The 27,781-nt window shown below is 36.3% G+C and overlaps 4 protein-coding genes across 5 annotated transcripts; 1 reads left to right on the top strand and 3 right to left on the bottom strand.

Moving 5' to 3' along the window:
• Window positions 1–110: 110 nt before the first annotated feature.
• Window positions 111–3,166, bottom strand: RB195_000246 (uncharacterized protein; the record flags this gene model as incomplete). Its single annotated transcript, XM_064196482.1, has 4 exons — window positions 111–218; window positions 1,248–1,354; window positions 2,562–2,686; window positions 3,117–3,166. 4 exons carry the CDS (start codon window positions 3,164–3,166, stop codon window positions 111–113), a joined length of 390 nt encoding a protein of 129 aa, XP_064052363.1.
• Window positions 3,167–4,109: 943 nt separating this feature from the next.
• Window positions 4,110–16,245, bottom strand: RB195_000245 (uncharacterized protein; the record flags this gene model as incomplete). 2 transcript variants are annotated; one of them, XM_064196481.1, is made up of 21 exons in its annotated part: window positions 4,110–4,169; window positions 4,225–4,396; window positions 4,463–4,588; window positions 4,658–4,742; window positions 5,564–5,675; window positions 6,225–6,404; window positions 6,565–6,662; window positions 7,160–7,310; window positions 8,090–8,217; window positions 8,352–8,532; window positions 9,335–9,443; window positions 10,479–10,601; window positions 10,674–10,822; window positions 11,556–11,708; window positions 12,457–12,548; window positions 12,981–13,121; window positions 13,208–13,277; window positions 13,336–13,374; window positions 13,401–13,412; window positions 14,654–14,767; window positions 16,234–16,245. In XM_064196481.1, the coding sequence occupies 21 exons, from the start codon at window positions 16,243–16,245 to the stop codon at window positions 4,110–4,112; spliced, it is 2,307 nt and encodes a 768-aa protein (XP_064052361.1). The 2 variants fall into 2 exon arrangements, with proteins under 2 accessions (XP_064052361.1, XP_064052362.1); XM_064196480.1 differs by lacking the exons at window positions 13,401–13,412; window positions 14,654–14,767; window positions 16,234–16,245 and having other exon boundaries at window positions 13,336–13,392.
• Window positions 16,246–20,903: 4,658 nt separating this feature from the next.
• RB195_000244 (uncharacterized protein) lies at window positions 20,904–23,306 on the top strand (the record flags this gene model as incomplete). The annotated part of the gene is made up of 5 exons (XM_064196479.1): window positions 20,904–20,951; window positions 21,013–21,121; window positions 22,423–22,587; window positions 22,652–22,751; window positions 23,192–23,306. 5 exons carry the CDS (start codon window positions 20,904–20,906, stop codon window positions 23,304–23,306), a joined length of 537 nt encoding a protein of 178 aa, XP_064052360.1.
• A 1,053-nt stretch (window positions 23,307–24,359) lies between these two features.
• Window positions 24,360–26,881, bottom strand: RB195_000243 (uncharacterized protein; the record flags this gene model as incomplete). Its single annotated transcript, XM_013448958.2, has 6 exons — window positions 24,360–24,423; window positions 24,555–24,653; window positions 24,760–24,830; window positions 26,387–26,455; window positions 26,536–26,656; window positions 26,766–26,881. 6 exons carry the CDS (start codon window positions 26,879–26,881, stop codon window positions 24,360–24,362), a joined length of 540 nt encoding a protein of 179 aa, XP_013304412.2.
• Between the last annotated feature and the right edge of the window lie 900 nt (window positions 26,882–27,781).

The following is a 27,781-nucleotide window of genomic DNA, read 5'->3' as shown; positions in this document are numbered from 1 at the left end:
CCAGAGGAACGACAAAGACGGTGAAATGCATTTTTTATAGAAGTAACCAACATATAAACGTCAAAACGCTTTATTCTCACCGATTTGAACAAAACGTTAATAAATTTCTATTAATGTAGTTCTATGATGGTGTATTTATTATAACGAGAGACTTTGGAAATTTTCCCGCTGTAGTCAGATCGGGCAACTGATACAAATGTCTGATACGCTTCATGGAACTGAAAAATAGCAGGTATTTTCTGTTCGCACGTATTTTGTCTGTTTTTTTTTGTAGGTTTTTAAAAATCCATTACTTATGTGTTAGGTTGTTCGAGAAAAAATTCCATTCTAACATAACACAAAAGTAATTTTGATTGATTGGTATTTGTATTGATTGGTAGTCAAGATTGGTATTGCTTTATTTATTCTACTATTTTATTTATTTTATTATTTTATTATTGTTAATACTAGACGTGGCTACAGCTCAAGCAAACCAACCAAAACTACATATTAAACGCATCACCCCACGAATCTGAGTTGGTACGGGTTTCAGGCGGGTAATACTTATACGGGGTCATAGATTGTGGGGAAGAGGATGATTCTTTTCATCCCATCCCGTATCAGTGTAAACGAACGACCCCAAAACGCTGTTTCTTACGACAGCTTCTGTTGCAATGCAAAACTCTTGCGCCCCGCCCCCACCTGCGATTGATCGAGAATTCATTCGGACGCTCCGATAGGCAATTCATTTCATTCGTTCATTCGACGAATCGCAGGTGGGGGCGGGGCGCAAGAGCGGGATGCGAAGGTGGTGCGCTGCAATAGGAGACGTCGTAAGAAACAGCGTTCCGTGGTCGTCCGTCTACAGAGAGAGATGAACGAAATCACCTTTTTCCCTACAGCCTACGACCCCGCCTAGGCATTACCCGCCTGAAACCCGTACCACCCCAGATGCTGAAGATTCAAGGGCAGTCGAACATGCGCACTACAAAAATAATTACTGGAACCAAAATGCAGCAATCTAGAGATTTATTCTCCATCAAGACCTGTAACTTTAACTAACACAGAGAGGATGCTCTGAAGAATCTGCTACAGAAGTCTGTGTCTGTTCCCGATGAAGTTGGCCACCCAAATTTAGACCATTTCAAAGCTCCTATATTTTTTTCCCAGAAAATTCTGTGATTTTTCGAGCATTCGCATTAAGTGGTACCCTGAGGGCGGCCCTTTTTCTTCTTATATGGAATCACGACAACCACATGAACACAAACCTTTAAAAAAGCAAGGCAAAATTCTGGCTGATTCCAAAGAACGTCGTAATCCATTTCTAATACATCCTTTAAATGGTCTAATGCTGAGTCATAGAACAACAACCGCTCTGAAAAAAAAAACAACATCCTTACTCTTCCTAAACACATAGTAGCATTGAAGTTTTCACTTCAGTTTTCGTTTCAGTTTTCAGCTTTTGCTGTGTTTAATTTCTTTTTCTCCATTAGGTTCTTTGGGAAATCAATACTGTTTTCCCAAAAAAGACTAAAGAGCTATAAAAATGAAATTGCGGTACCACAACTTGAGATATATTTCACCAATGACTCCCGTCATTTTCCCGCTATTTCTGCGTTTCCTACCAAAAAACAAACTTTGGCTGACACGGAGATTTTGACCAGCTGAACTGTGCATTTTTCTTGGTTCCCCAGACTCCTTTTCCTTCTTCTTTTTCGATCACAAAAGAACTAGCCCCATATCAAGACCCGTGCGGGTTTGGATCTACAGGGCGGATCGCTGGGTCCCATATAAAAATACCGTTGTCACTCATAGTTATGGTACGTGGTTGAAGACATCACCCCACGAATCTGAGGTGGTACGGATTTCAGGTGGAACATTTGTATACGGGATCGTAAATTAAGGAGAGGGGGTGATTCCGTCCATTTCTTCCTAATGGCCGTAAAAAACGGGTCAGAAGATACGGCTTCGAGTGCTATTTTCAACAACGTTCGTCCCGGTGCGCTATTATCTACAACGAGTTCGATTGGAGCGCGCCAGCCTTGTGCACGCACCGCATCTTCCGGAACGTTTTTTATGGCAATTAGGAAGAAATGGACGGGTCACCCCCTTTCTCCATAATCTACTATCCCGTATGAGAATACTCCACCTGAGATCCGTACCGCCTCAGATTCGTGGGGTGATGCCTTTGAGGATAGAGCTACGTTACCAGATTTAGCGAATGAGGTAAGTGCCAGAAGTGTTTTTTTTTTCTGGGTTTTCTCTTTGTTTAAATGATTCTGCTTTAGAATGATGAGGCCTTTGAAAGGATAAGTTACCCTAATGGCTTTGAGGAAAGCGATAACGCAGAACCTTAGCTGTTGATAAAAAAAGATCAATACCAGTCCTAACTACACAGCTTGGACAAATCAGCAGAAAAAAAAAATCCCTAGAATTCATCACCAGAGTGACGGGATTAGCACTAAGAGTCACAGAGTTACCCTTTTTCAAATTTTACGAGTTGTTAATTAGTAATTTTAACAGAGAACTTGTTTTATATAAAAACTCAATTACCAAAATTTAACAGAAAAAAAAAACCTCACTGTAAGTTTCATGAAAGTACGGAGAAACTATTTTGTTGAACATAGTCACTACTAAAACTGTGACAATAAGTGCAGTGAAAATCGCTATCCAGTTCTCTTTCAAATATATAAGAGCCAAAATAGTCCTGAAAAAAAGAATTTAATATTGCCACGTCGCCAGACGCTGCCACATATGCTAAGGAAAGCAAAATAAGGGGGGTCGGACACATGGTGCATTTCAACGACAATCGTTGGACCAGAGCCGTAAGCGACTGGATAACATGCGATCTTAAACGCACTGCAGGAAAACCGCCGATCCTATGGTCAGAGCTTATCGTCAAGGAAAGACATGATGCTTTTCGAGTCCTTCGCGAGAAGAGAAGCTACTGATCAACCTTCGCGCGCAGGAAAAATGGAAGTATTACCGGTGCCCGCTCAAGCAAATCAAGGAACAACGGGAGCAGAGGTGACACAGGAGAAAACATTTTTATTTCTAGCCCCTCACCCCCCAAATTTCCCTGTTCCTAGCGAAAACGGAGAAAGGTACATAGATCCCATAAGAATAAGATCAATTACCATTCATCCAAGAGACCATTCTCCGAAATTTCGGATGTAGAATTCGACATTCTACCACAAGAAGGAGAGATAGGTAAGAAATGAACCTCAAACGGTGGAGGAACGAATGCTATTCAAGCCGGAATCGTACATGTTCAACCATTACCGTCTTTATCACCCATCCGAATCAAGCACAGGACAGACCGAAATGCCATCACTTCACCAGAAGAGCCGGCTCCGTCACTGAACTAAGAAGATCCAGAAGAAAAAGAAGCCACTCATTTCATGACAGAAATTCAGTTATTGGACCTATCAATGAGTTCGGAGCTATAGTTGGGTAAAAACGACATGGAACGACACGAGCGCAGTTGCGGTGCATTTGCGTACGCGCTCGAAACGGCACGGTGGAGGAGGCAGCAGCCGGGACCGAGTTGGGACCGTCGCAAACTGCAGCGATGTCGTGGTGCCAGCGAACGTTTCACCACTCTCCTAGCCGCTACGCACAACCGAAGCGCCTCGAGAGATGCGGAGTACGCAATTGCGTACGCGGTTTCATGTCGCTTTGACCTTACTATAAATGAAACTTATGTTATGTTATAGGTTTCCACGAGAGACTGGAGTAATAATCTTCAAAGAAGCTTCTTAAAAGTAAAATACCAGCTGTGTGTTCGGCATTTCAGTAATGTTTTGGACCTATTTTATTATTTTTATCTTTATTTTTTAAATTTTTTTTTCATTTTTTATTTTATCGTAACAGAGTACAACCCCTCTACCTACAGGCTACTTTTTTTTTACTCCTGTTTTTCAATCTATCAATTTTTCAATCTCACATCCAGGAATACTGTAGCGCCTCTCTCTCTGGTCCATTACTAAGGTCCACAAATACGAGGCACGAGGCAAAGAATAACGACAATCACTAATAAATTTTATGCACATTTATTACACTGATTTGGAATGATCTGGGACTGTTGTAGCCGCATTTTGAAGAGGTTCTCTGATGAAAAGGTGATGGTATTACGACTCATTTTCACTGTCAGAAATCAGATCAGCAGATTCCGTATCTTCTCCGAGTATCTGAAAAGAACCCATGTAGAGGAACATCCAGGTGGAAAACCATAATGAAGCGCACCTGACACAACTCAGCAAGTCGATCTTTCATTTGAGAAACTTTCCCGAGTTTTTCCTCGAGTTCTTTCTTCTCTTCAGACAAAGAAAGTCGTTCCCCAATAGCCGAATCACTCAAACAACTCATTTTGTACCCACCTTCACCGTCATACTGTAGCAAATGGGTATGGAACTTCCTGAAACACACAACTTTTAAAGCGATCTAAATTCAGGAAGCTATTGATCACGAAAAAAAAATTTACCATAAGCTTGGTCTATGAGTAACGGTGAGAAGAGTAATCCCACTATCCTTAATCGCTTGATAAATACATCCTTCAACGTCAATCGAAACCGCCGAAGTGCATTCATCCAGAAGAGCGTATAAAGGTCTATAAAAAGTAAGAGAAATAATCGATCCAGATGAACAAATTTCAAGCAAATGAATTTTTCACGCTTACTTATGATAGAACACTCTAGCCAGACCCATTCGTTGTTTCTCGCCACCAGAAAGTACGTCCATCCAGTCGTTCCTTGCGCTCCATCCTAGAAGCGAAATCTTTCAGGACATTCCAAATACGTAAGGGCGGTTAGCTGTCTAACACACTCCACGGAACTATTATATTTAGTTATTATATGTAATTTTTCTTTTATTTTCTATTTCTTTCTTTCTATTATTTCTTATTTCTTTATTTTTTATTTCATTTTATTCTTTCTTTACTTTTTATTTCTATTATTATAAGAATCACACAATTTGTGATGTTTATATGTATGCATGTTTTGGTATACTCTAATTTTTCGCAATTTTCTATATTTAATATTATGTATTTATGCATGTATGTATAATTAACCAACTATAATTATATATGTATGTGTGTAGGAATGAAATATTGGGAAAAGAACCTCAAAACCCCAACATCCAGGAGCATTTGAAATTGGAGGAGGATACTGTATCGTTTCATAGATCGTTCAGGAAGAGGCATCTGGGGAACCCATGTATGTACCTTTCACAACAATCTACGAACAATGCGAGTTCTTCCTTCCCGTTCCTTTGATAGTTTGGAGAGAAAAGTTTCAGTTTTTGTCTCTTTTGATACATAATACTAGTTATAGTTATACTCCTTTCAGGATCTCATTGAAATTTTGTCGTCGAACAGATCGTAAAAATGAAAAATTTATATGAAACACGCTTCGAGCGCAGTCGCTTACGCAACAACCCCAATCCTCAAGCTTGTTTTAATGCGGGTAGAGGAAAACGCAGAAATTCAGAATAGATTCAATTTACGGAGGATAAAGAATAGATGAACATTAACAAGAAAAAATAATTTTGATCCCATAACCTGACTTGAAGAACTCAAAATACCTACCTCCTTCCCTTTCCACAATATGAGAAAGGTGGACTATATCCAGTATATGGGCTAGGTCCATATCAGTCATACCTTTGCTTCTCATTTGAGCCGCAGTATCAGGATAAATCACCTTAAATAATTCCATCACAAAGTCAGGATGTACTTAAAAGCATCACCTCACGAATCTGGGATGGTGCGAGTTTCAGGTGGGTTATGACTATACGGGATAGTAGATTATGGAAAGAAAGGTGATTCCGTCTATTTCTTCCTAATAGCCGTAGAAAATGGCCCGGAAGATACGGTTTCGAGCGTTCCGGCGCACTATTTTCCACAAGGAGTTTGATTGGAGCGCGGCAGCCTTGTGCACGAGAATTAGGAAGAAATGGACGAAATCACCTTCCTCTCCATAATCCACGATCTCGTATAAGAACTCTCCACCTGAAATCCACCCCAGATTCGTGGGGTGGTACCTTTAAGGATAGGTCAATAGTGTTAACAGTGTCAACAGCATATTAATATTATTATATTGCTGAAAATCCTGCATATATCCTTTTCTGCGACGAGAAACTCACAACTTACTGTCAAATTTTTGTTAATTTAGCTTTTTAACATGCTTTTGCACCATTACGGTAGTCGTACACTATATAAAGTGTTCAATAAACAGAAAGTTTCCTCATACCTGGTCTCGTAGTGTCCCAAGGGTCATATATGGCCGTTGTGGAATATAGTACATACAATCTGTGGATGGTTGTTCCACCCTGCCAGAATATACCGGCCAAAGTCCACCCAATATTCGAAATAAGGAACTTTTTCCGCATCCATTCGGTCCAGTAATTAATGTGTGCATACCTGCCCTGATCTGCAATCAGCAAGAGCAATTAACTACATTTCTATAGTTGTATCTTTACATGTGAACAATTTTTGTAGCATATTAGGATTTTTTAATCATATATAAGAAGATGATGACCGAAAGTACATCCAAAAACCGAAAATTCTTCCGAATATTTGCGGTAACTCACCTCAACCGACATATTTTTCACTACAACATCTCCATTTGGTGTAACAATGGGAACGTTATGTAGAACGATAGCGTTGTCCATGGATTTCACCACTTCACCTGAAATCCGTATTGTTTCAATTTTACTGTATGTTTAGGAATGAGATTTTGAGAATAAAAATTAGATAAAATTTTGCTGGGAGCGATGTAGGCCGGTTGGTAAGAGGTTTTCCGCTGTGACTGCACCATAATCGATGGGAGGTTCGAATCCGCCCCGATCCCAACCAAGCCATTCATCGCTCCGAAACCGATAAATTGGTACCAGACTTGTCCAGGAAGATAAAAACACCGACTTTATGCATTGGTTAGCCCCCGCTAACATAAGATCCGAATATTCTTAAAAATTTACCGATTTTGAAGGAATTCTGAGGATTCTCAGTAACCCAGTTTTTCTTTCGAACGATTGGGGAATCGATTAGAATCAGAAATCCAATAAATCACATAATATCAATATATCATATCAATAATATCAATATCATATCAATAAATCTCCTAATATGCCTTTGTGTTTTTTTTTTCTTATTATTTCCACTTCCTAGATAATTCCAACCACGTACCTTCTATCCTGGACGTGTCAAACTGTTCACAGTGTTTGATTCCTTTCTGATTTCCATGCGTCAGATTACGGTTGTAAGGTCCCACTTTGATTGCGTTGAACACGTCGAACATCTCATGTACTCGAGCAGTGTAACCGGCTAGTTCTGTTATCTGAGAGAAAAAAAAAGACGGTTTATCCGAAAAATGAAGCAAAACCGCAATTTTTGAGAAGGAAGAGTAAATAAATAAATAGCATAATATAAATAAAGTAAATAACTAATATAAATGTAAGTAAATAACATAAATAGTATTTAATATAATATATACAATAAGTAACATATATTGCAATATTATATTAAAATGAGTAAGTAGAATAAAATATAGTATATTATATTTTATTTACAATAAATAATATAATACACTATCATTTAACATACAATAATAAAGTTTAATATAGTACATACAATAAATATTCTAAATAAATATACGAATAATAAATAAATAATTGTAAATAATGAATAACTAAGTATATAAATTATATATGTGATATAAATGACAAATAAATAATATTTAATATAATACATGCAATAAATCATATTTAATATAATATAATAATAATATATATACTATATATAATATAATATTATATATATACTATAAAAATAATAAATAAATAACATAAATAGCATCTAATATAGTACACAATTAACAATATATTACTGTATAAATAAATAAAAAGATAAATAGCATTTAATATGGTACACAATTAATAATACATAGTATACCATAAATAATAAATAAAGATCATAAGTAATATATAGTAAAGTAAACACAATAATTAGTATATAATACAGGTAATAAATTTTAAAAAATAAAGTAAAATTATTCTCATCCTCCTACTAGTATTTTATTTTGTATTTTTCTTAATTACTCCCTGAAATTATACTCACCTCTTTATAGGATGTCATTAACCTTTCGACGGCGTCCGCAGAGGAATAGAGGAGATTTTTGGCGGTGGCAAATCCACGTGTACGTTCCGAAACACCACCATCCGGTTCGTCCTCCAATCTTCGAGTCTCTTTAGAAATTTAATTTTTTTATTTTTTGAATTTTTTAAAATTTTATATATATTTTTCGGATTTTTCGGAATTTTTTATTGTTAATATTTATATTTTTCTTCATTTTTCAGGGAGAAAAAACCGCTCAACTTACTATCAGCAGAGGTAAAATCCGCTGAGAGTATTGGAAGCGCGATCATCACCATTCCAGTCCCCGACCAAACATATTTCATTAGAAATTGTTCCACCGTAATGTAAAGGATTTTTTTCCGGAATATCAGCTTCATCTGTTGCCGAAGATTTTCATATGCGCCGGATAGTTGTTTGTACTCAGCCTGTAAGAAAAAAAAGAACTTTTTTTTTTAAAAAAAAACCGCGCTTCCTAGACCATTCAGAATTGTTTGACGAAGTTAAATATGTATACCGCTGATAAATATTTGTATAAATTGACAAATTGTAAAAATTGACAGAAATTAAATCGGCAGAGGAAATCAAATATACTGCCTTGTAGAGAAAAAAAGCGCTTTTAAATAATACATTCATTACATATTTTTTGTTTTTCATTCAAGCTCTATTTTTTCTGTGCGCGACTTTAAATTTAATTTAAAAAATTTAATTAAGCATTAACTTAGTAGATTTAATTGAGATATTCTCTGATAACTGCCCTTAAATCCCCATGGACAAGCCGTCATCGATCTAACATACACGCGATTCTTAGAAAATAAAAATGAAAATTCAAAAACCATCTCCAAACACTCCTTATCAAAAAATCCGTCAGAAGTAAACCAGGACAGCTGAGGAGAAGTTACGTTTCTATAGCAAAATTTCAAAAAAAAAGTACTGTATGGAACAGATAAGAGAGAGGTGCTCATATAGAGTTTGTAGGCTGTTGATTTCGTGCAGTTTACTGCATTTAACTCTAAATAAGGCCCAAACATCGCTTTTCAGAACTACCACAACGGCACAAGCCTGTTTTTTTCCATTTTTAAAATTACAATAACACCTGGTCTAGTGTCTAATTACCATTTTCTTGTTTATCTCTTTATTTCAAAACGTTCAAACGAACTATTCTCAAATCTCACAAATGTAACTTGGAAAACAGATCTCATTTCAAAAAAAAAAAAAGATTTTACATACCACATGGCCTCCGTAGAATGCGATCTCTTCGGAATTTGTGATAACTCGTGAGTGAAGATAACGAAGATGTCCTTTTCTTTTCGCTTCTTCCGCTACCATATGGCCAAACCTGTAATATAAATTTTACAGTGATTATTTCGATGGCTACAAATTATGCACAAATTCTTTTCTACAACGACTTCGATTGGAGCGCGCCAATCTTGTGCACGCGCCGCAACTTCCGGACCGTTTTTTACGGCAATTAAGAAGAAATTGACGAAATAAATATATAATATTAATAATAAGCACAACGTATTGTATGTAATAAACACAAAATTTCGAACATAACATTGAATTACCGGAGGGATTCAGTACATTAATGGCAGCATCACCCCACGAATCTAAGGTGGTACGGATTTCAGGTGGATAAAGTCCGTATACGGGATAGACTATGGAGAAGGAGGTGATCCCGTCTACAACGAGTTCTTTTCCTTAATTTGTTTTTACATACACTTGAACCTTGCAAAAATCCAACAAGTCTTCTATTCAATTCTTTTTTTTTGTCACTTTAAAGAAAGCCAGAAATGGAAAGGAAAGTCATGATGCTGCTACGAAAAAAAGTTGTTGAGAATCTGTCAACGAATCCGCTCCCTATTTCTTTTCTTTTTTCCCCTTTTAGTTCATTTTCTTATTTTACACCTCTACCTGAAAACAACAATAGGCAAGTATGACCACTTGAGACCTGATAACCTGCTCAATATTTCCGTCATAGGCGTCCTGAAAAACGACGTGGGAAACGGGGTTTGTTCCTAGGAGCTACGTGAAAATGCGTCAACCTTGCCTGTACGCACCGCATCCACGAGCGAGCGGTCGAAAATCAATAAGGTCTCTTCAACAACCTAGTCAAGTGAAACCTATGAACGTTCTGCTGAGGATTCCGGATGGTATGCGAGGAAGCTGCGTTCTAACGTATCTCGTACAAACTAAGGCGGTTCCCACGCTCTTTCTCAAGACAAATTCAAAGAAAACCATGAAGACTATTTCAAAAAAAGGTGTAGGAATTTAATTTAATTTAATTTAATTATTCAACATCCCAAACTCTATATTTGCCCAAAGCCGTAACACCGTCAACTTTCGTGATACGCTGCCCTTAAACAAAACCCACTTGGGTGAAATTGTTTTCAAGAGGGTAGCTGTGACACCAACCACCAATGTGGCAAGTACAGCAGGTACAACCACATTCTGTCCTGCTGCACCACGACGTACCGCGTATCTGACCAATGTGAACCTGGAAAAACGACAGTAATACATTCTAGTAAATAGTTTGTTTAGAATAAAACAACGAATATAGATCGCGTACGAGATAAGAGCGATATCCAGTATTGGCTTAGTGAGGTGAGAATAAAGATGAGCTACGGACTGACTAAACATAGTGATATCTTCCGTCAGGCACTGATCAACGTTTTGTAGACGATTGTCCAAATTGGAAACAGTATAGTACGTCTTATCCTGTAAAATTGTATTTATTGAATCAAATCTATTGTATCCGGATATTTTCCTCACCATAACAGTTCTTTTTTGCTAAAACAAAGCCATTTTTTTCAAATTTCAACTAAAATTCCGCAACGGAAGATAGAAAACAATTTGTTCGTTTGCAGTCAGAAGCCTCTAGAGCTTTCCACGTGCATCTATAAGGTCCCAAAACGAAAACTAGCGTTTGTTCCGACACAAAACAGTGCCTTCAGGGCCGATGAGATTTTTTATCTCGAAAAATAATCCTTTATCTTCGGATAGGAGAGTATTATTTGCGCAACTTTACACAAAAAGGAGAATGTTATTTGATTATTTTATTTATCTTATTTATTTTATTTTATTTTATTTTATTTTATTTTATTTATCTTCAGATAGGAGAATGTTATTTGCACAATTTTAAATTAATTAAATAAATTCTTCTTCTCTCTAATTCTCATCCGATTTTAGTTAACATTTCACATCAGCACATATGAAACCACAAAAAGAAGAACCGTAATCGGCCTGATTATGTGATCCTCCAATCTTAGGGAATTCCTAATTGCAGTGTGAATCATTTCATTCAAAAAAGCACATAGTGTTTTTTTTCTGGAAAGTTCAGACCTATCTGAAGATCAGCTTCATTGATCCGAAAATGTCAAAACACCAGAATTTCGCTGATTATGTGTCAGATTTTAAAATTCGTTTCATTTGTAATGTTGAGGGAACGAACCGAGAAGTACTGTTTGTAGGCAAATAAGGTGAGTCGTGAACGGAATGCGAGTCCCAGTACGCTTTCAAAGTATCTGATCATACTGTTGATGAAGGTGGCCGGTAAGGCGACGAGTATCCATTTCGTTAATTGGAGTGAAAATTTGATGACATCCTTAAAAAATTGATCAAATAAGAGTTTTTCTTCATGTATTACGCAATAATGATAAAATGCATAGGGATTTCTATTCAAATAAAAATAAATATTTCAAATAAGTAAATAATTCTGAACGACAATTCCGAAAAAATTCAAAAAAAAACTCGATTTTTTTTTTCTGGTCCGCTATGTCCAACATTTGGGACCCCTCATCATTACTAGCATAATATATAAAATTCCCTCCTCTAATACAACGAGTTATTGTTGGCTTAGTAGCACCGTAGTACCAGGATTAATAATATTGGCACGATTTCAAAGATATCGGAAGGAAAATGACTCTCAAAAATCCGTCAAATTTCATATTTTCATATTCATATTTCATGCTTTATTTTTCTTTATTTCTTTATTTGGTTTTTTTTTTCATCAGTGCTAGAGATTAAACAGAACAGAAGATCATATTTATCGTACTACAAACCTTCAAAGTCGCTCAGCACATTTTGAGGCCACATTAAATAGAGGAACCAGCTACTTCTATTTCTTTTCCTTAATCTGAGGTCGTGCTTCTAGCGAAATTGCGCCAGTTCATACGTGCAAAGCTAACCTAGCGCTACCAATAGAACTTTAAGGAACACTCAGGTATTACATAACAAGAAAAAGATTAAGAAATACATATATAGATATTTTCAGTTCATTGAGTACCCTATGGACTTCATCAAAAAAAAAATCCTGCCCACCCAAAAATGTCGAATCCATAACAGCAGCTTACCTTTTGCACAATAGCTTTAACTATCCGTCCTTCTAAACCAGCAACATAAATTGACAGAAACGTACGACAGACAAGGATCACAGAGTGGATTGCTGGAAAAAAATAGTATACAAGTACGATTTTTTGATTGAAAGTTGTTCAGTAAATTTTAAGCCCACATTAAAAAAAGGAACCAAATCCTGTTCTATTCCTTTTCCTTCATCTGATCATCTGATGTAGGCTCAAAAGTCCAGAATAATGGAATATAACTGCGAAAAGTGCTTAAATATTTTGTTCGCGTTCTCTGAGCTCCGGATTGGAAGTTGCGAGGACAAAAGGAAGTTGGTGGGACTCAACCCTGCTCTAATCGAACTGGACTCGACCTGTACCTAGAGCGCAAAATCGTTCTTAGAGCACAAAAATCCTTTTTAACAATCAACCCCGTCTAAGCTCAATTTGAGATTTGAAATTTGAATTTTAGATTTTTAGTTTTTTTTTAATTAAAATTTATTGTGATGATATTATTTGATGGAATGAAAACGTACCAATAATTGCTGCCTCCTTACTTAACACTCCCGGCACCATAATTTTGAGAAGTTTCATTAATTGTCGAAGAAAGACAACATCAAATGCTGGTTGCTTCTTTTTCTTTGACGCTGAGCACCGGGACTTCCCAGTACAAGATCCTAGCAAGAAAAAATGTACTGTAAGGTGGATCTAATCGTGCTACGTAAAGAGATGTAACTAAAATAAAGAAGCCGTAACTATTTACCATTAATTTTAGTGATGTACGCATAAATAGATATGGAAAATAAGCCAATCGCTCCAGCAGATAAAAACATCTATAGCCTGAATGAGAACGTAAACCTCTTCTTTTATGGGAATCTCACTAAACATTACCCTTCTACGCCATTGTGGATCCAACGTTGCAGCGATTATCTTGGAATGTACGCTCATGGATGCACACTAGGTTCGATCTGCAAAACAGAATTTTGGACAGAATCGAATAATTCTTCCAGATTTGAAGCATCAGTGTAATTTCTATCTCTATAAATAACCATAGTAAAAATATAAATATTAAATATATAATAATATGTAAATATATAATATTAATAATAAACATAACATAACGTATATAATAAACACAAAATTTCCAACATAACATTGAATTGCCGGACGGATTCAGTGCGCTAAAGGCATCACCCAACGAATCTGAGCTGGTACGGATTTTGGGTGGAGTCCTCGCATACAGGATCATAGATTAAGGGGAGGAGGTGATTCCGTCCTTTTCTTCCTAATTCCCGTGAAAAACGGCTCGAAAGATACGGCTTCGAGCGTTCCGGCGCGCTATTTTCTGCAACGAGTTTGAATGGAGCGCGCCAGCCTTGTGCACGTGCTGCATCTCCCGTGTCGTTTTTTACGGCAACTCGGAAGAAATGAACGGAATCACATCCCTCGGGGCGCACTACATAAGAGCTTAAATAATAGAAATAAACAAAAACGAATTAAATGGGTAGGATTTTGTAATTTTTACTTTTCAAAGTATAATTAACGCATTTAGCGCTTCGAAGTGTACTGCTTATGGTTGCAAAAATTTTCGTCTAAATTCTTTACGAGTGGTTTTCTCTTGAAAATAATGGCAATTTTTTTTTCAAGATCTGAAAATTTCTACGACATAATTTGCTAGTTAGGGAATATTTAAAAGGAAAAACCACAAGCTACTCGTTTGCTACCTTCCTTAAACTTTTTTCTATATTTATTTCTCTAAAAAAAACATAAAATACAAAAAAAAAACATTGAATTCCCGTAACAATTCAGTACGTCATACATAAAGGTAGAAATTGGTAATTTCACTTTTCTTGAACACTGGTTATGGTTGCAACATTTGCATCAAAATTGTTTATAGCTCGTTTTTCTTGAAAATAGTGACAGTTTCATTTTAAAATTGGAAAAACTTCAAAATTTGTAGTGTACTGCTTACGGTTGCAAAACTTTCAAAAAAAAAACAAAAAAAAAACGTCTAAATTTTTCACGAGTGGTTTTTTCTTGAAAGTTATACTACTGGCAGTTCCATTTCAAAATCTAAAAATTTCTAAGATTTCCTTCAATTTCTAAGTAATTTGCTAGCTAGGAAATACTCCAAAGAAAGATCCACAATCTACTTGTTTATTTGAAATGTAGTTTATTGGGGAATATAAAAGAAAGATGCAAGACCTACTTGTTTACTACCTTTCTCTTGTGGTTTCTTGGAATTGTAGTGACAACAAGCACACTGGCACGGTGCCAGAATGAAAATTGGCGGAGTTGAAAGCGGTGTGGATGGAACGAAAAGCTGAAGTACAATGAAGAAGAGCTGAAAGAAGATGACCGTCGTTGCCGTCGCTGTGGTCTTCGTTATCAGAGCGCCTACACTACACTACAACGCAAACAAAGTCAGGGTTAGACAAGGTGTGGTTCGATATGGAAATGTGATCAAAGTTAGTTATTGATAAAGTTAGTAAAAAAAATTAAAGGATTGTTAGTTAGTAAAAAAGTAAAAGTAGAAAAAAATTACTTGAGAAGGATAACATGTCAACATGTCATGATTCCAACAAACAATACTAAAAAAATATCTGAGATACTCGTAGATATAGTTTTTTCGTATTTTTAAGCAATATTGTTCTATCTTCGACAAAAAAAAACTAACTAACTTTAATGTTAACTTTAAACTTTAACTTTATTCGTAAATATTTACATTTTTCTTATTCTTATAGATATTTATTTTATTGAAATGTTTGATTTTGTTTGACCAAAGTATTTGTTTTATTTATTAGTAATTATTCTAAGCATAAACATTTTAAGCATTTTAAACATAAAAATTATTAAAAATTCCCATTGAAGAAAAATCAATCGTTTTTGTTTTCGTTCTAATAATGGAAGCGATAACATCCATTGATTGATGAGTAAGTAGCAAAATTTCGTGATAAATAAATCTGGAATTTTTCAAATTAAAAAGAAAGAAAAGGATAAAATAGATGAATAAACAAATAAATAAATAAATTAGAATAGATTTTCTTTTGTCTCGAGGAGAGAACGATGTTGCTTGAAAACACGAAAAAAAAATCGTACTCATACTGTTTATTGTGGATCATTTATAAAATTGATTATTTGATTGATTGATTATCATTTATAAAATAAACTTTAATGAATGTCGATGTAATAAATTTTATGTCGTTGTAACACATTAAGTCTTTAAGACAAACCGGTTTCAGTTTAACTTGAAATGAAGCAGGTGGAGTTGTTTATTTTTGATGATTGATTATTTACAGCAAGAAAAAAAAACTAAGTGAACTGGTCGGATACGATGGCATGATAGATGAAAGCAATAGTAGATGTTGTTGCTTCATTCTCCTCCGTCGTTAACGATACCGGTTTCCGTCATCGAATCATACACATTCATCCATCGATAGATATTTTCTGTTTTCGCGTAAAATACACTAAAATTTAACAAACTCGGTACTCACACTCTCTTTTTTTCTTCTTTTTCTTTTTTCCTTTCACTTACAATCCATCTATGTAGTCTTCGTCGATGAAATCCCGTTCTCCGGGTTTTTACTGTTTCTTATCTTTTTTCGTGATATCTCTGCTTTACTTCAAAAACGCATAAAGTGTATAATTATTTACGTTAATTTATTTACGTTAATTATTAATTAATATAGCAGTATATTGATACACTGGGCGGTGTGGCGCAATCGGTAAGAGTTTCCGCTATGGCTACGGCATGATCGATCGGAGGTTCGAATCCGCCCTAAAGCTCACCAAGCCCTTCATCCCTCCGGGGTCGATAAATTGGTACCAGATTTGTCTGGGAGGATAAAAACACTGACTTGACACATCGGCTAGCCCCCGTAAGTTATTGTATAGGCCAGTTACACGTTCGTAAACCTCAAACGATTCTGAATTGAAGTGAACGTGGCGTGGCGCGGGTCCCAAGCGGATTGATTAAAGCCAGAAACTTTATCCTTTATCCTTATGCTGATATAATTAGTCGTTATTTATTAGCCAAAAACGTAATCATTAACTATGCCTGCTAAGCAGTAACATTTCTAAGGAAATCAATTCGTTCAATGGAAAAAAAATAAATATCAAGAATAAATATAGAAATATTTTTTTGATTTAAAAAATTTGAAAAAAAAGTTCGTTAAAATAAATGTCATCATATTATTTACACTAGCACTACCCCCACTATAAATATTTTTTGTCATGTAAAGACATAAACTTCTGCAATTAACTGTTAAACGCTGAATGAAGCGAAGGTGAGAGAGAGAGAGAGAAATGAATCAGAACCCTACTAAACTCGTTTTCCGTCAAGCGATCCTAACTCAGTATTTCGTTGAAACTGTCTGAGACATTGTTTTTTCATTGAGTTCATCGAATATGTTCGACGTTGCAAATTTTTGTGTTTTGGAAAAATTGTACAAAGCCGTTTTTCGAGTTCTTTTTCTCAATATCATTTTAGTTGAATTAGATTAGTAAAAAAATAAAAAGATCGGTGGGTTTTTTTTCTTTTTTTGCTTGAACTATAGGCATGATTGGTATCGGTCTTTCTCTATTAACAGCTAACATTTCGGAGTTATCACCTCCGTTAGAGTCTGGAAAATCACAGCCATCAATGATTTATCCTCTTAAACCCGTCCTCACCTTACAAAAAACATTCAAACAATGAGGAAACTCATAGAACAACACACAGACCAATGCTTACCTCATTAGTTGAATCTGGTAACGTAACAGACCACTATATACCACGACTACGAGTCACGGGGTTTGTTATAATTGATCCGACGACCTCTTCTCGTAGATCAAATCCGCAGAAATCTCGATATAGGGCTAGTTCGTTTGTGATCGCAGTGGATGCAGCCTTTCTGTTTATTTTCGGACTTTTGGTAGTCGTCCAGAGAAAGTGACTTACGTTGATTGATCCTTTCGGGATGCGCGAACACGTTCCACTTTCGATTCAGAGTCGTCGAAGATAATTTACGCATGTCGCATGGCTTTACACTGACATGCGGGTCCCAGCCCATGTTTTAAACAAGTATTTCTGTCCTCGCACGAAAGTCTGGTGCCAATTTGTCGATCCCAAGAAAAAATGAAAATCCTAGTTGAAAATAAGTGGAAAAGTGAAAATCCGGGAAAGGGAGGGGGGGGGGGCGGTTTCAAACCGCTCATCCTGCAATCGCAGCTGAACCCCTTACCGTGCATTTTTACCTGACCCGACCGAAAGGGATTCCCTGTTTTCTACGTGGTGGGACCGTAAACGTTTGATTTCGCCCGAATTACCGCTGATAATTACTAAGAAATTCAAGTTAACTTTATTAATGACTTCTTCATATGATCCAAAAACATTTCCTACCTTAGAATTTCCCTGGAATTTCAAACAAAGTGAGTATACATTCAGTGCTCAAAATCGCTTCACAGCAAATCCGCTCAAAACCGCTTGTATTTACCCAATATTTTTTCACAACAGCTTATACAGTAAACATTTTCAATTTTCAGAATTTTTTATTTTAGAATTTAATTTTAGAATTTTATAGAGTTTAGAATTATTTTAATATTTAGAACACCGTATACGGTAGACATTCCTAATTAGGTCCTCTATTATAAGCAGCAACAAGGACCATTCCACCCTTAAATTTCATTTGGTTATAACGTTTAAATACGGTATTGATCAAAAAAAGGCGGTTTTTTTGCTCTAATTTTGTATTTTCTAACTCACCTAAATTGGGAATGGGACCATTACGTTGCACCCGGAACGAAATTTATGAAATCAGAACAAATCACTCATTAAAAGTGTTCGTAAGTAGCTGTCTGAATTATTTAGAAAGATAACTATGTCGGTTTCATGATTTTAACAAAAAAAAAGTTCTAAGATTTGAGATTTTGAAGGTTTGATTTTATTTTATCAGGATGTTCCATTATTTTGAACATTATTGGATATTTCGAATCGATGAAAAATCAATCCCTTGGATTAGTGGCGATAGATGGAAGCGATTCTGGTCTGCTAGGCAACGTTGTCAAGGAAACGTGGTGCTAGATAATCCAGCATTATTAAGTGTTCGGGCCCCATGCCAACACCTGTGATCCTTATCTAATCTATCCTCACCTTCTTCACACGAACAGCATGCTAGAAAGGAAAGGAATCTTTGTTTATTGTAAGACAGACTGTTGTGTTTTTTTCCATTTGAATCCCTTGTATCTTTTGTGAACACACGTTTTTTTTTTCTCAAAATTTTAATCATTTGATGATTCTAATATTTTAATTCATTTCTATTTTTATACTTTTTAATAACTTTCCATAAAATTCAGTAATCCAAGCTGAAGTGGAAGAAATCGAACAACAAGGAAACTCTTTTTGTCACAATTTGAAATTCGCTTTCAAAGTACCTATCGGTCTCCGCCGACTCATTGTTTTATTGAGCAGAAAGAAACATCTTAGGGACCTAGTTAATAGTACATATTCCAGAATATTACAAATTAGTAGTTCTAAAAAATACATTCTACATAGGGCGAGTCGATGGAAAAAGAGTTCTGCAAAGTTATCTATAAAAAAAACACTTCATTCCTACACTTATTATTTAATATTTTTTTATTTTATTTTTATAATTTATCATTTATTTATCCTTATCATCTATTTATACAGCACAGTTTATTTAATTTATTATAGACGTCTGGTTACCCGTTTATAGAAATCCCGTATATAAATTTTGCCCTTTTTTTAAAGTCTTACTTCTTAAGGTCTTACGTTCTTTGGGTAAAGTAGATCAAAAAAATTCTTCTTGAAAAGGACAACAGGTACAGCAGCCTACTGTGAAAATTTCTGAGTAGGCCCTATAGGTGAATGTTTTCAGAATGAGCTAAAGTTGAGAGCGTTGTTGGATCTATTCCTTAGCAAAATCGCTTCTATCAATTTTTTCCACTATCACCCACTTTTTTTTTCAAAAACGTCACAAAGTGATGCGGAAGTATTTCGATATCCAATAAGCGAAAGGACTAAAATGTATAAACCAGCGTTATTCAATAAAACATCCGAACACTGTTTCATTCATTCTTTTCTCATTTATGAAGGGTTTTTCAAAAAAAACAGTAATTATTAAATTAATTAAAGTAATTGGTAGTGCATATTCCAAACAATAAATAAGCCGATGAACATTTAAAATTTCTAGCAAAAAAAAAATCTCCAATTTTATCATATTCACGCGATTATTTCAGTCTTCAAAAACGTATACATATGATGAAAAATACGTATGCGTATACTAAAGTCAAAACGAAATGACGCACAATGTAGTTATGTACGTAAAAAAAAATAAAGAAAAATAACAACGATAAATAGAATAGGAGAAAAAACAGCATCAGAAACGGGCCAACTTTACTTGTTGTAGCCTCTTCACCACATCCAGAACATAGATCAAAAAGTGTGCGATCGATTGCTTCTGATCTACAGTGGATGATCGTGCGGTTGGTTCTCTACATCCAGGAGGGCTTGCGGAGCGATTCTCTTTGCTATTCTTCGAACATCGCATTCTAATATTTAGTATTAAGGCAATGATTTCCGTAGATTTTCTTTCCCTTTTATTTCCTATTCTATTTTATTTTTTATTTCTTTTACTTTTATATCATTGGGCGGGTGTAACGCAGTCGGTTAGAGGTCCACAGTAATCACACGGTCGATCTTTCGAAACCGTCCTAGTGCTCACCAAGCTTTTCATCCCTCTGGGGTCAATAAATTGGTACCATACTTGTCCGGGAGGATAGAAACACTAACTTGATCATCGCCTGACCCTCGTAAGTCACTGTATAGGCCAACACGTTTTCTAGAACCTCAAAGATTATGAATTGCACTAAAATTCGCTGGCTTATCTCAAGTGGATGTATACGGCAATGTCTTTACCCTTCTATATCTCTACTATATTATTTTTACACTACAATATATTTTATTAGTGTTTAATTCGAATGACAACTAACAACGTTACACAAAAAACACGTCACACGTAACAATGTTACACCAGAAACATGCTCTCATTAACGACAAACCAATAATATTTTGATAAATGACAGTAAATGTAAAGTTTGGAAATGAATTCTAATTGATGTCAAATACTAGCGAAGTAGGACTTTATCATTCAAATCTAAGCTATCTATTATTATTACTATTATTTTCTATGAAAGCTATCTATTTCAATAAAATCTAAAATCTTTCGTAGTATACGGCAATGGAGGTTTATTCGTTGTAATTTTCTCTGTAATTCATCTGCGTAGATTGTTTCTTATTTGTCGCTAGTTTGAACCACCATTTATTCGTGGACTATGAATATTTTTATCGTTTTCAGTTTTTCACCCTATGATCAACACAGTACATTGCATGATAAAGTTGTGAATGCAAATGTCCGAAGAAGATCGCACGACACAACGAACTTTTCTCGGCGATCTATTGGATGCTTCTAGCAGGAGAAAACTATCCATCAATCGATATACACAAATTGGTAAGTGATTCGTTAGAAAGCAACTAAAGTGGGTAATGATTCTACTAGTACAATTATTCAGGTTCGATTTCTAATACTGCGTTCTAAAGGGAAAACAACACCTCTTAAAGAATTCATTATAGTTGACGTGAACGATCATTCAGAATATGTGAAAGAGCACATTATAACAGGTATTTTAAAACGAAAGTATTTCTACTTCTCTAAATCTACTATTTTTTTCAGCTATTCCTTTTCTTATTACTATTACTTTTTTAGGGCAAGGTGTAATTGGGGGCACTCAGTTGCGCCCTTATTTTCCGACGCTTTAACTTACTTTTTTCTCTTAGTAACTTAAGTTTGCATGTCATAGATCCTCTAAGACTGGCCTGTGAATGCAAATGACATGCCTAGGTCTTAGGGCCCCGATTGATTTGATTACTTACTTCGAGAAATAAGGGGGGCCACTGAGTGCCCCCAACTACAATCTACCACCTTTCTACTATTTCTAAATCATGTTGGCTTTTTTTTTTAAATTTTCGGTTACCTTTTGAACTCTCTCCAAGGGCAGTGTGATTCCTAACCCGACAGTCGGCACTAAGGTAGAAACTGGTTGTCACCATGCTTACGATTATCGCTAATTAGTCCGTGGAAACACTTCCCTTTTAGCACAAGGTGTGTAAAGTGTCTCACGTTGATCAATCCGCTTGTAATGTGCCAACACGTTCACTTCAATTCAGAATCGTGCTTATTTCAGTAAGGCAAAAAAAATGCGAGAAAATGTGTCGGAGAGATTATTGGATCTCTTAGGTAAAACTTTAAGGGTGCTAGAAAAAGATGTCTATATAAATATTACTGCATTTTGATGATGTGCGTCTGCAATTTTCTTCACTTTGCAAGCAGATCACTATGATTGGTTTTTTTCTGGAATTTTAGGTTATTTTCACTGCTTTTCTGCAGTTTTGCTACGTAAATTTTGTCTTTCTTTTTGCGTACGTCTTTGAACTTGGACGAATTCGTTAACCCGTCCTTGGTCCTCACCAATCATAGCAAATTTTATTCGATTTTTTATCGTATACGCAAAATTTCTCTGACAAGTGCGATTAATAATCTAAAGATTTATTAGTGGAAAAATGTTGTATTGATGGTTAATAGAAAATGCGGTTTTGTGCGTTATGCGATTTTAGTCTGGAGTTGTTTTGGTAAATTTCTTATGCGATGAATTTATGGTTCACCAATTCATGCGAGCCCTTTGTCGAAGTTCATTTCGATTTTTAAAAAAAGCGTCACCATTAAGCTCCAGAGCACACAATTTGGAACAAATTAGAAAACATTTCACTCTAGAGCGACTATTAGGTTGACAGGAATGAAATGGGATGAAATCAAATAAAATTTAAACTAAGAGCTCACAGTTTACATAGTGGAGCTATGAACCTGGCTATTTGGAATCGTTATGAACACTTCTTTTACTTTTACACGAAATCCTATGCTTCAGCTGAACATTTCAACCGTTTCCTACTTTCCCGTAATTACTTCGAAACACCGCTGCTTGTGGACGCTCGAATCGAGAAGCGTACTCTTGTAATCTACGGTGAGTCGGCGAGCATGGTGACCACAGCGTTGCACCAACGAGGATACGCAGCTGTTTATCTATCAGGGAGTCAGTTTACTTCAAACGATCAACGTTGGCTCGGAATTATTTTGAATCAATACCGTTCGTTCAGACATTCCTTTCTTCACAACTTTCTACACGACTGGTCTGACCACTAAAAGTGGTGATACATTCGATATCTCAGCACTCGAAGAAGCACTAGAGAGAAAAAGGCGAGTACTAACGCTTCTAATTAGTAGCCTGAAAGGTCCCATCTTCTAGAAGATGTTTCTTTTTTGTGTTTTACGCGAGGAACATTGGGAATTTATGTGGAGTACTCCAGGGTTGTTTAGAATTAGTATAGCCCATAGCAGTCACACTAATTCCGAACTACTCTTTAGTGGTTCCATAGGTTGCTGTATAGCAACTGTTGCTGTTATACAGCAACCTATGAAAATTAACTGTTTGGTAATCTTCATCTAAAATGATCATTACCCTGCACAGCCTCGCTGTGGTTATTTTACGACGTGCGAAGTGGCAATGGTAAGCATTAGATCCCGCAATTTCTCAACCACCCATTTCCACCACAGATAGTAAAACTCATTCCGAATTATGTCGTCTTAGTGCTTCTTTTTTTCCGTGCGAAATTGGATCAGAATACAATATATTCCAGAAATTTCGATCGGGGTGGTCGACTTTGGCGCAGCACTTCTGCATCACGGATTCGAAGCGTTCAGTCTGACAGGAATGGTTCTGCGAAAAAGATCAAGGTCCCTTGGAAATACTAGACCATATCGTATACCATGCCATATTTTGTCTTGTAACATAAGCATTGTTGTTGTATATGTAAGCATAATATAGTGTGTACCATAATATAATAATAAGTTGTACCATAATACACTGTGAAATTTGCCCGATCTCATATAAATATAATAGGAAGCAAGGAGTTATAAATGGTGATAGATGGAAACGAAATAGAAAACAAGGAAAAAATCCCAACTGGATTGAATGATTCAGTACTGTACATTTGGCTTACAGTTAATGACTGGCAAGCACCTAGCAATCATTTACAAATCGATGAAAATTCATCTCCTCTAGAATGTTGATCCTTATCAGAAAATCCATCAGAATAGAATAACACTCAAGAAATGAATGTAAAAGTTCGTTACGGTTATTGTCACTTTCTCTGTCGTAAAACGTACCTTTTTATCGTAGATAAAAATGTGTTTGGAGCGCTCAAGTAAAAGCGTGCTACAGCAATTTTACAGTCAGATCAATATTCCGTAATCTCCATAGAACATTCAGTCGTAACATGTTTGCGTTAGACCCGCTGTCTGGACCGAAACTATATTGACAATCAATGTTTAAGACGTTTTCAACGTATTTAGTTACGGAAAAATCACGTACGTGCCTGCAGCGCTAGTATCGTGCACGTAGGCATCAGCGAGCGGTTAGAAACTACACTACCAGGTGCGTAACTACTTTCTTCGTATCGCCCTATTAACCAGAACGCTTTCAGTGAACAGAAGCTAACTATAATTTTCTTCCGCACGTCATTTGTTAAAGCTGCACTACATGACGTTTCGGAAAAAGGAGATTTTGAGAGTCCGGACATTTTTCTTTCATGATGAAGAACTCAATATCTTCACATTTATCTAGAAATAATATTCCACTGTTTTTTGAAATGTTTCCTATTGAATTTGTTCTAGATAGACAACACAGCAGTATTTCGCCAAAGTTCACCCTGAAATCTAAGCCTCCACAAAAGAAAAACAGCGATGTCACCTCTCTGAACCTTCAAAACATAGAAATCGACTATACAGAACCCCTACTCTAACTACTTAGATCAAAATGTCGAAATCTCGCAGTTCTTCTTCAGCTGGCAAGCTGGCCAGGACACGTTCTCTGAAACAAGGAGCACTAACACCACCGTCAACTAATCAATCAAGAAAATTTTGGATTACCAAGAAAGGTTCCATTGCAAAATAAATAAGTAATAAGTTATATAAATAAAAAATATACATAGCAATAGTCACCTCTTAACGAGATCAGGACTGATGAGAGGAAGTCCAGCCTTTTCTCGACGAGCAATTTCTAAATGTGCTTCACGAAGAGCCCATTCGCGACCCATTGGCCTGAAAAAGTAAAGATAAAAATTAAGCTTACAAAAATGCTGTTACCTTATTATCCCTTACAATAGTTCAAAGGAAATCAATTTTGGAAAGAGATTAAATCACTTACCAGTCAGGACGCGCAAACATTATCCAGCAGGTGACCCAAGTAGTCAGTACTGTGAAGAGAAGAAATGTTGTCTGAAAAAAAAGGACAAATCAAGCATAGAGAGGCTGAAGTCATCAGAAAATGTTAAAAAAAAAACATGAGGCTGAGGCTCTGTCATGCCAGCTCTTCGAATACAACCGAGATAGAGATGGCAATATTTGCAAATTTCTCTTCTACAATCCTCCAAACCTCATCTCAATAAATATCGCTCCATACCCACAGCATCACAAGAAACAAAAATTTATATCCCGATAAATTTTCTCGCTCATCGTTTGAAAGATATTTAAACATGAAACTTCAAGTACAAAAAAAAATCGTGCGTGAAAAAATCCTAGAATATGATATTCGTGGTTTTCCTTCATTTTCAATATTCTCCAAAATCTTTCGAGTGATCAAGTGTCATTTTATCCTTGAGTGGAGAAAGCAAAGTTCTAACATTTTACTATGACAGGACCTAATATTGATTTCACAAAGAATTGAGCAATAAATGCACCATAATGCAATTGATGAACGGTCGAAATGACCAGAAGAAGTTAAGAAAGGGACAACTTACATCCATTACGAGATGAGTATAAGCGTAAAAATTACATAATGTGGAAGACGGCTTATAAATTTTATTCTCAGCTGAAAAGTGTTGGTGCATCATAGCCACTACTAATCATAGTCTTTTCCTGTTTTTTTTTTTTTTTCAAAGCAGCAGGAAAAGCTGGGCCTTGTTTCTGTGGGAGGCGTCCATGGAAATGCTACGTTGAATAGGTGCAGTTTGGTCCCCCACCTGCAATATGGGCTTCTGCTAAGAATCGGGCCGTCTTCAAGGAATTACCATGAGCATGTTCCGACCAGGCTTTACAAGACCAGTTATCAGCGTAACTTGTCCGGCGGAGGCAAACTGAAGTGTTGCCTGTATTTAACGTAACGCGGTTTTATTGAAGCGAAGGATATTCTTGTATGCACAGCATTAACAGCACGACAGAATCGTAAAACACAGCACGCCTTCCGGAATGTGGAAAATAACGGTGTTTTTCCTCTTTTTTCTCGAAGGTACACGCCCTTAGGGGGCACGGCGCAAATCCAAAGGAAGGAACTTTCTCGCAACTCGGAAGGATAGAGAAAAGAGATACCAAATGTTACGTTCGACTCAAGCTTCGGTCAAATAAAACCGTTCAGAATAATTGCTTGCAATAGCAAAAGGAGTTACGCGATGACTAGAAAAAGGTTTAATACCTGGAGAGTGAAATAGTTAGAACGTGGCTTATATGCCACGGCTCTTTGACAAGTTAGCATGTCTTTTTCACTTCTAAATAATAAGATATTCAACTTCTAGTGAGTATAATGCACTGATAAAGGATTTCTCTGTGCCTTTGGGATATGCGCTCCGACATCACCCAATCCTCCCATTACTCCCTAGTTGATAAATCGGTACCATTGGTCGGGATGGTAAGGAAACTGACTTGGAATACGTTTGGCTGTCAATGTTTAGATCATATACCGTTGAATTCTTAATTATTGTGAACTAAAGTTGAACGAGCCAGCGCATCCTACTCCAAAAAGCAAAAATTAATTAATTAATTAATTAAAACTGACGAACCTGATGGAATTTTACCCAATCTTTATGTTCATCGTGCGAAACTTGACTGAACCAGATCCATTCCCTCCGCTATAAAAAAAACAGTGGTTAATAATGATGCAGACGTTAACAAACAAATCACTTCAACTCAATAAAAGCAAATCTCTCACCATTTTCGCTCCTTGATCTTTTGCTAGAGGACGTCTCCAGCCATCTCCAAAAAGCCAATCAAGGCGACCACCATTGAGCTTCGGCCATGGATTCTCATATGCATAAGAATCTGATCCAGGTCTAAAGAAGTATTGGTGATGGTATTATATTGTTGATTGTTAGAAATCTAGCTGTACAAACGAGCATGTTCCAGAATGAATTTCAAAAAAAAACCGAAAAATCGCCCCACCTATACTTATCTGGTTTTCTCTCGATATTTTCTTGTGAACTAGAATGTGACGCGAAATTCCGAACAGGCCTTAATGCGCACCATTTGCTTTCGTGTCCGCATACCCTCAGCAACATACCTGCAAGAAACTCGGAGAATTTAAAGATCAAAATTGCTTATTGAGTAAATTTACGTGAGTAAATTAAGTCTACTATAAAATCACATTAATAGAAAAGCCTTCAGAGCAGAACACATATGTACACTCATTTTATATCCTGGATTCCGGTGCATACATAAATTGATAACCGTGCGTAAGTGCAAAGTGTGTGAACACACGAACTGCAACATGTCTGACGTTTGAAGTGGTCTGCCAGGAATCACCTCCTCCATTTATTGTATCTGATGGTTTCTGCCATTTGTTAGCGGACCGGGAGAAATCTATTTCTGGATGCTCTAATTTTCTTCTTTGTCTTAGTACCTTTAGCTTACATGTCATAGATCATCTAGGACTAATGCTTAGGCCGCGGCCGCACGGTTCTGAACTCTGCGGGTAGCCTTGAGTTAGGGCTTCGATTGATTTAATGATTTACGTCGAGAGATAGTGACGTTGAGTGCCCTTCCCCCCCCAAGTACATTTTATCCAACAGACTTCTATGTTGCACCCATTCATTGAGTGAGCTACCCTCTTCGATGGTTTTAAGATAGTTGATAGACGATGATAGTTTATTAATCCACAGTTCATCACTGGAATTGAATAGCTAAGTCATTTGGTGCTTTAAAACCTAAGCATTAGTCTTCGAGAATGTAGGCTAAAGCTTCTAGGAGAAAAAAGAAAGATACAGCATAGCATACAAAAGCTAAACCACCTAACCCAATCCCTCTTTAGCCCCATAACCTTGTGAATATGATAATGTGAGAACAAAAGTTGTTGTGTCCGGAGATTTTTCGGTTTTCTTTTTTTTTTTCGTTGGAAGTACTACATGATAAGACTTAGTTATTCAGTTCTAGTGAGCCTAAGATCTTAGGAGTTTGGCAAA

This window comes from Necator americanus, chromosome IV (assembly GCF_031761385.1).
Source record: "Necator americanus strain Aroian chromosome IV, whole genome shotgun sequence".
NCBI lineage: Eukaryota > Metazoa > Nematoda > Chromadorea > Rhabditida > Ancylostomatidae > Necator > Necator americanus.
Note: the sequence above shows the minus strand (reverse complement) of the source record. Positions and strands in the feature narration are given on the sequence as shown.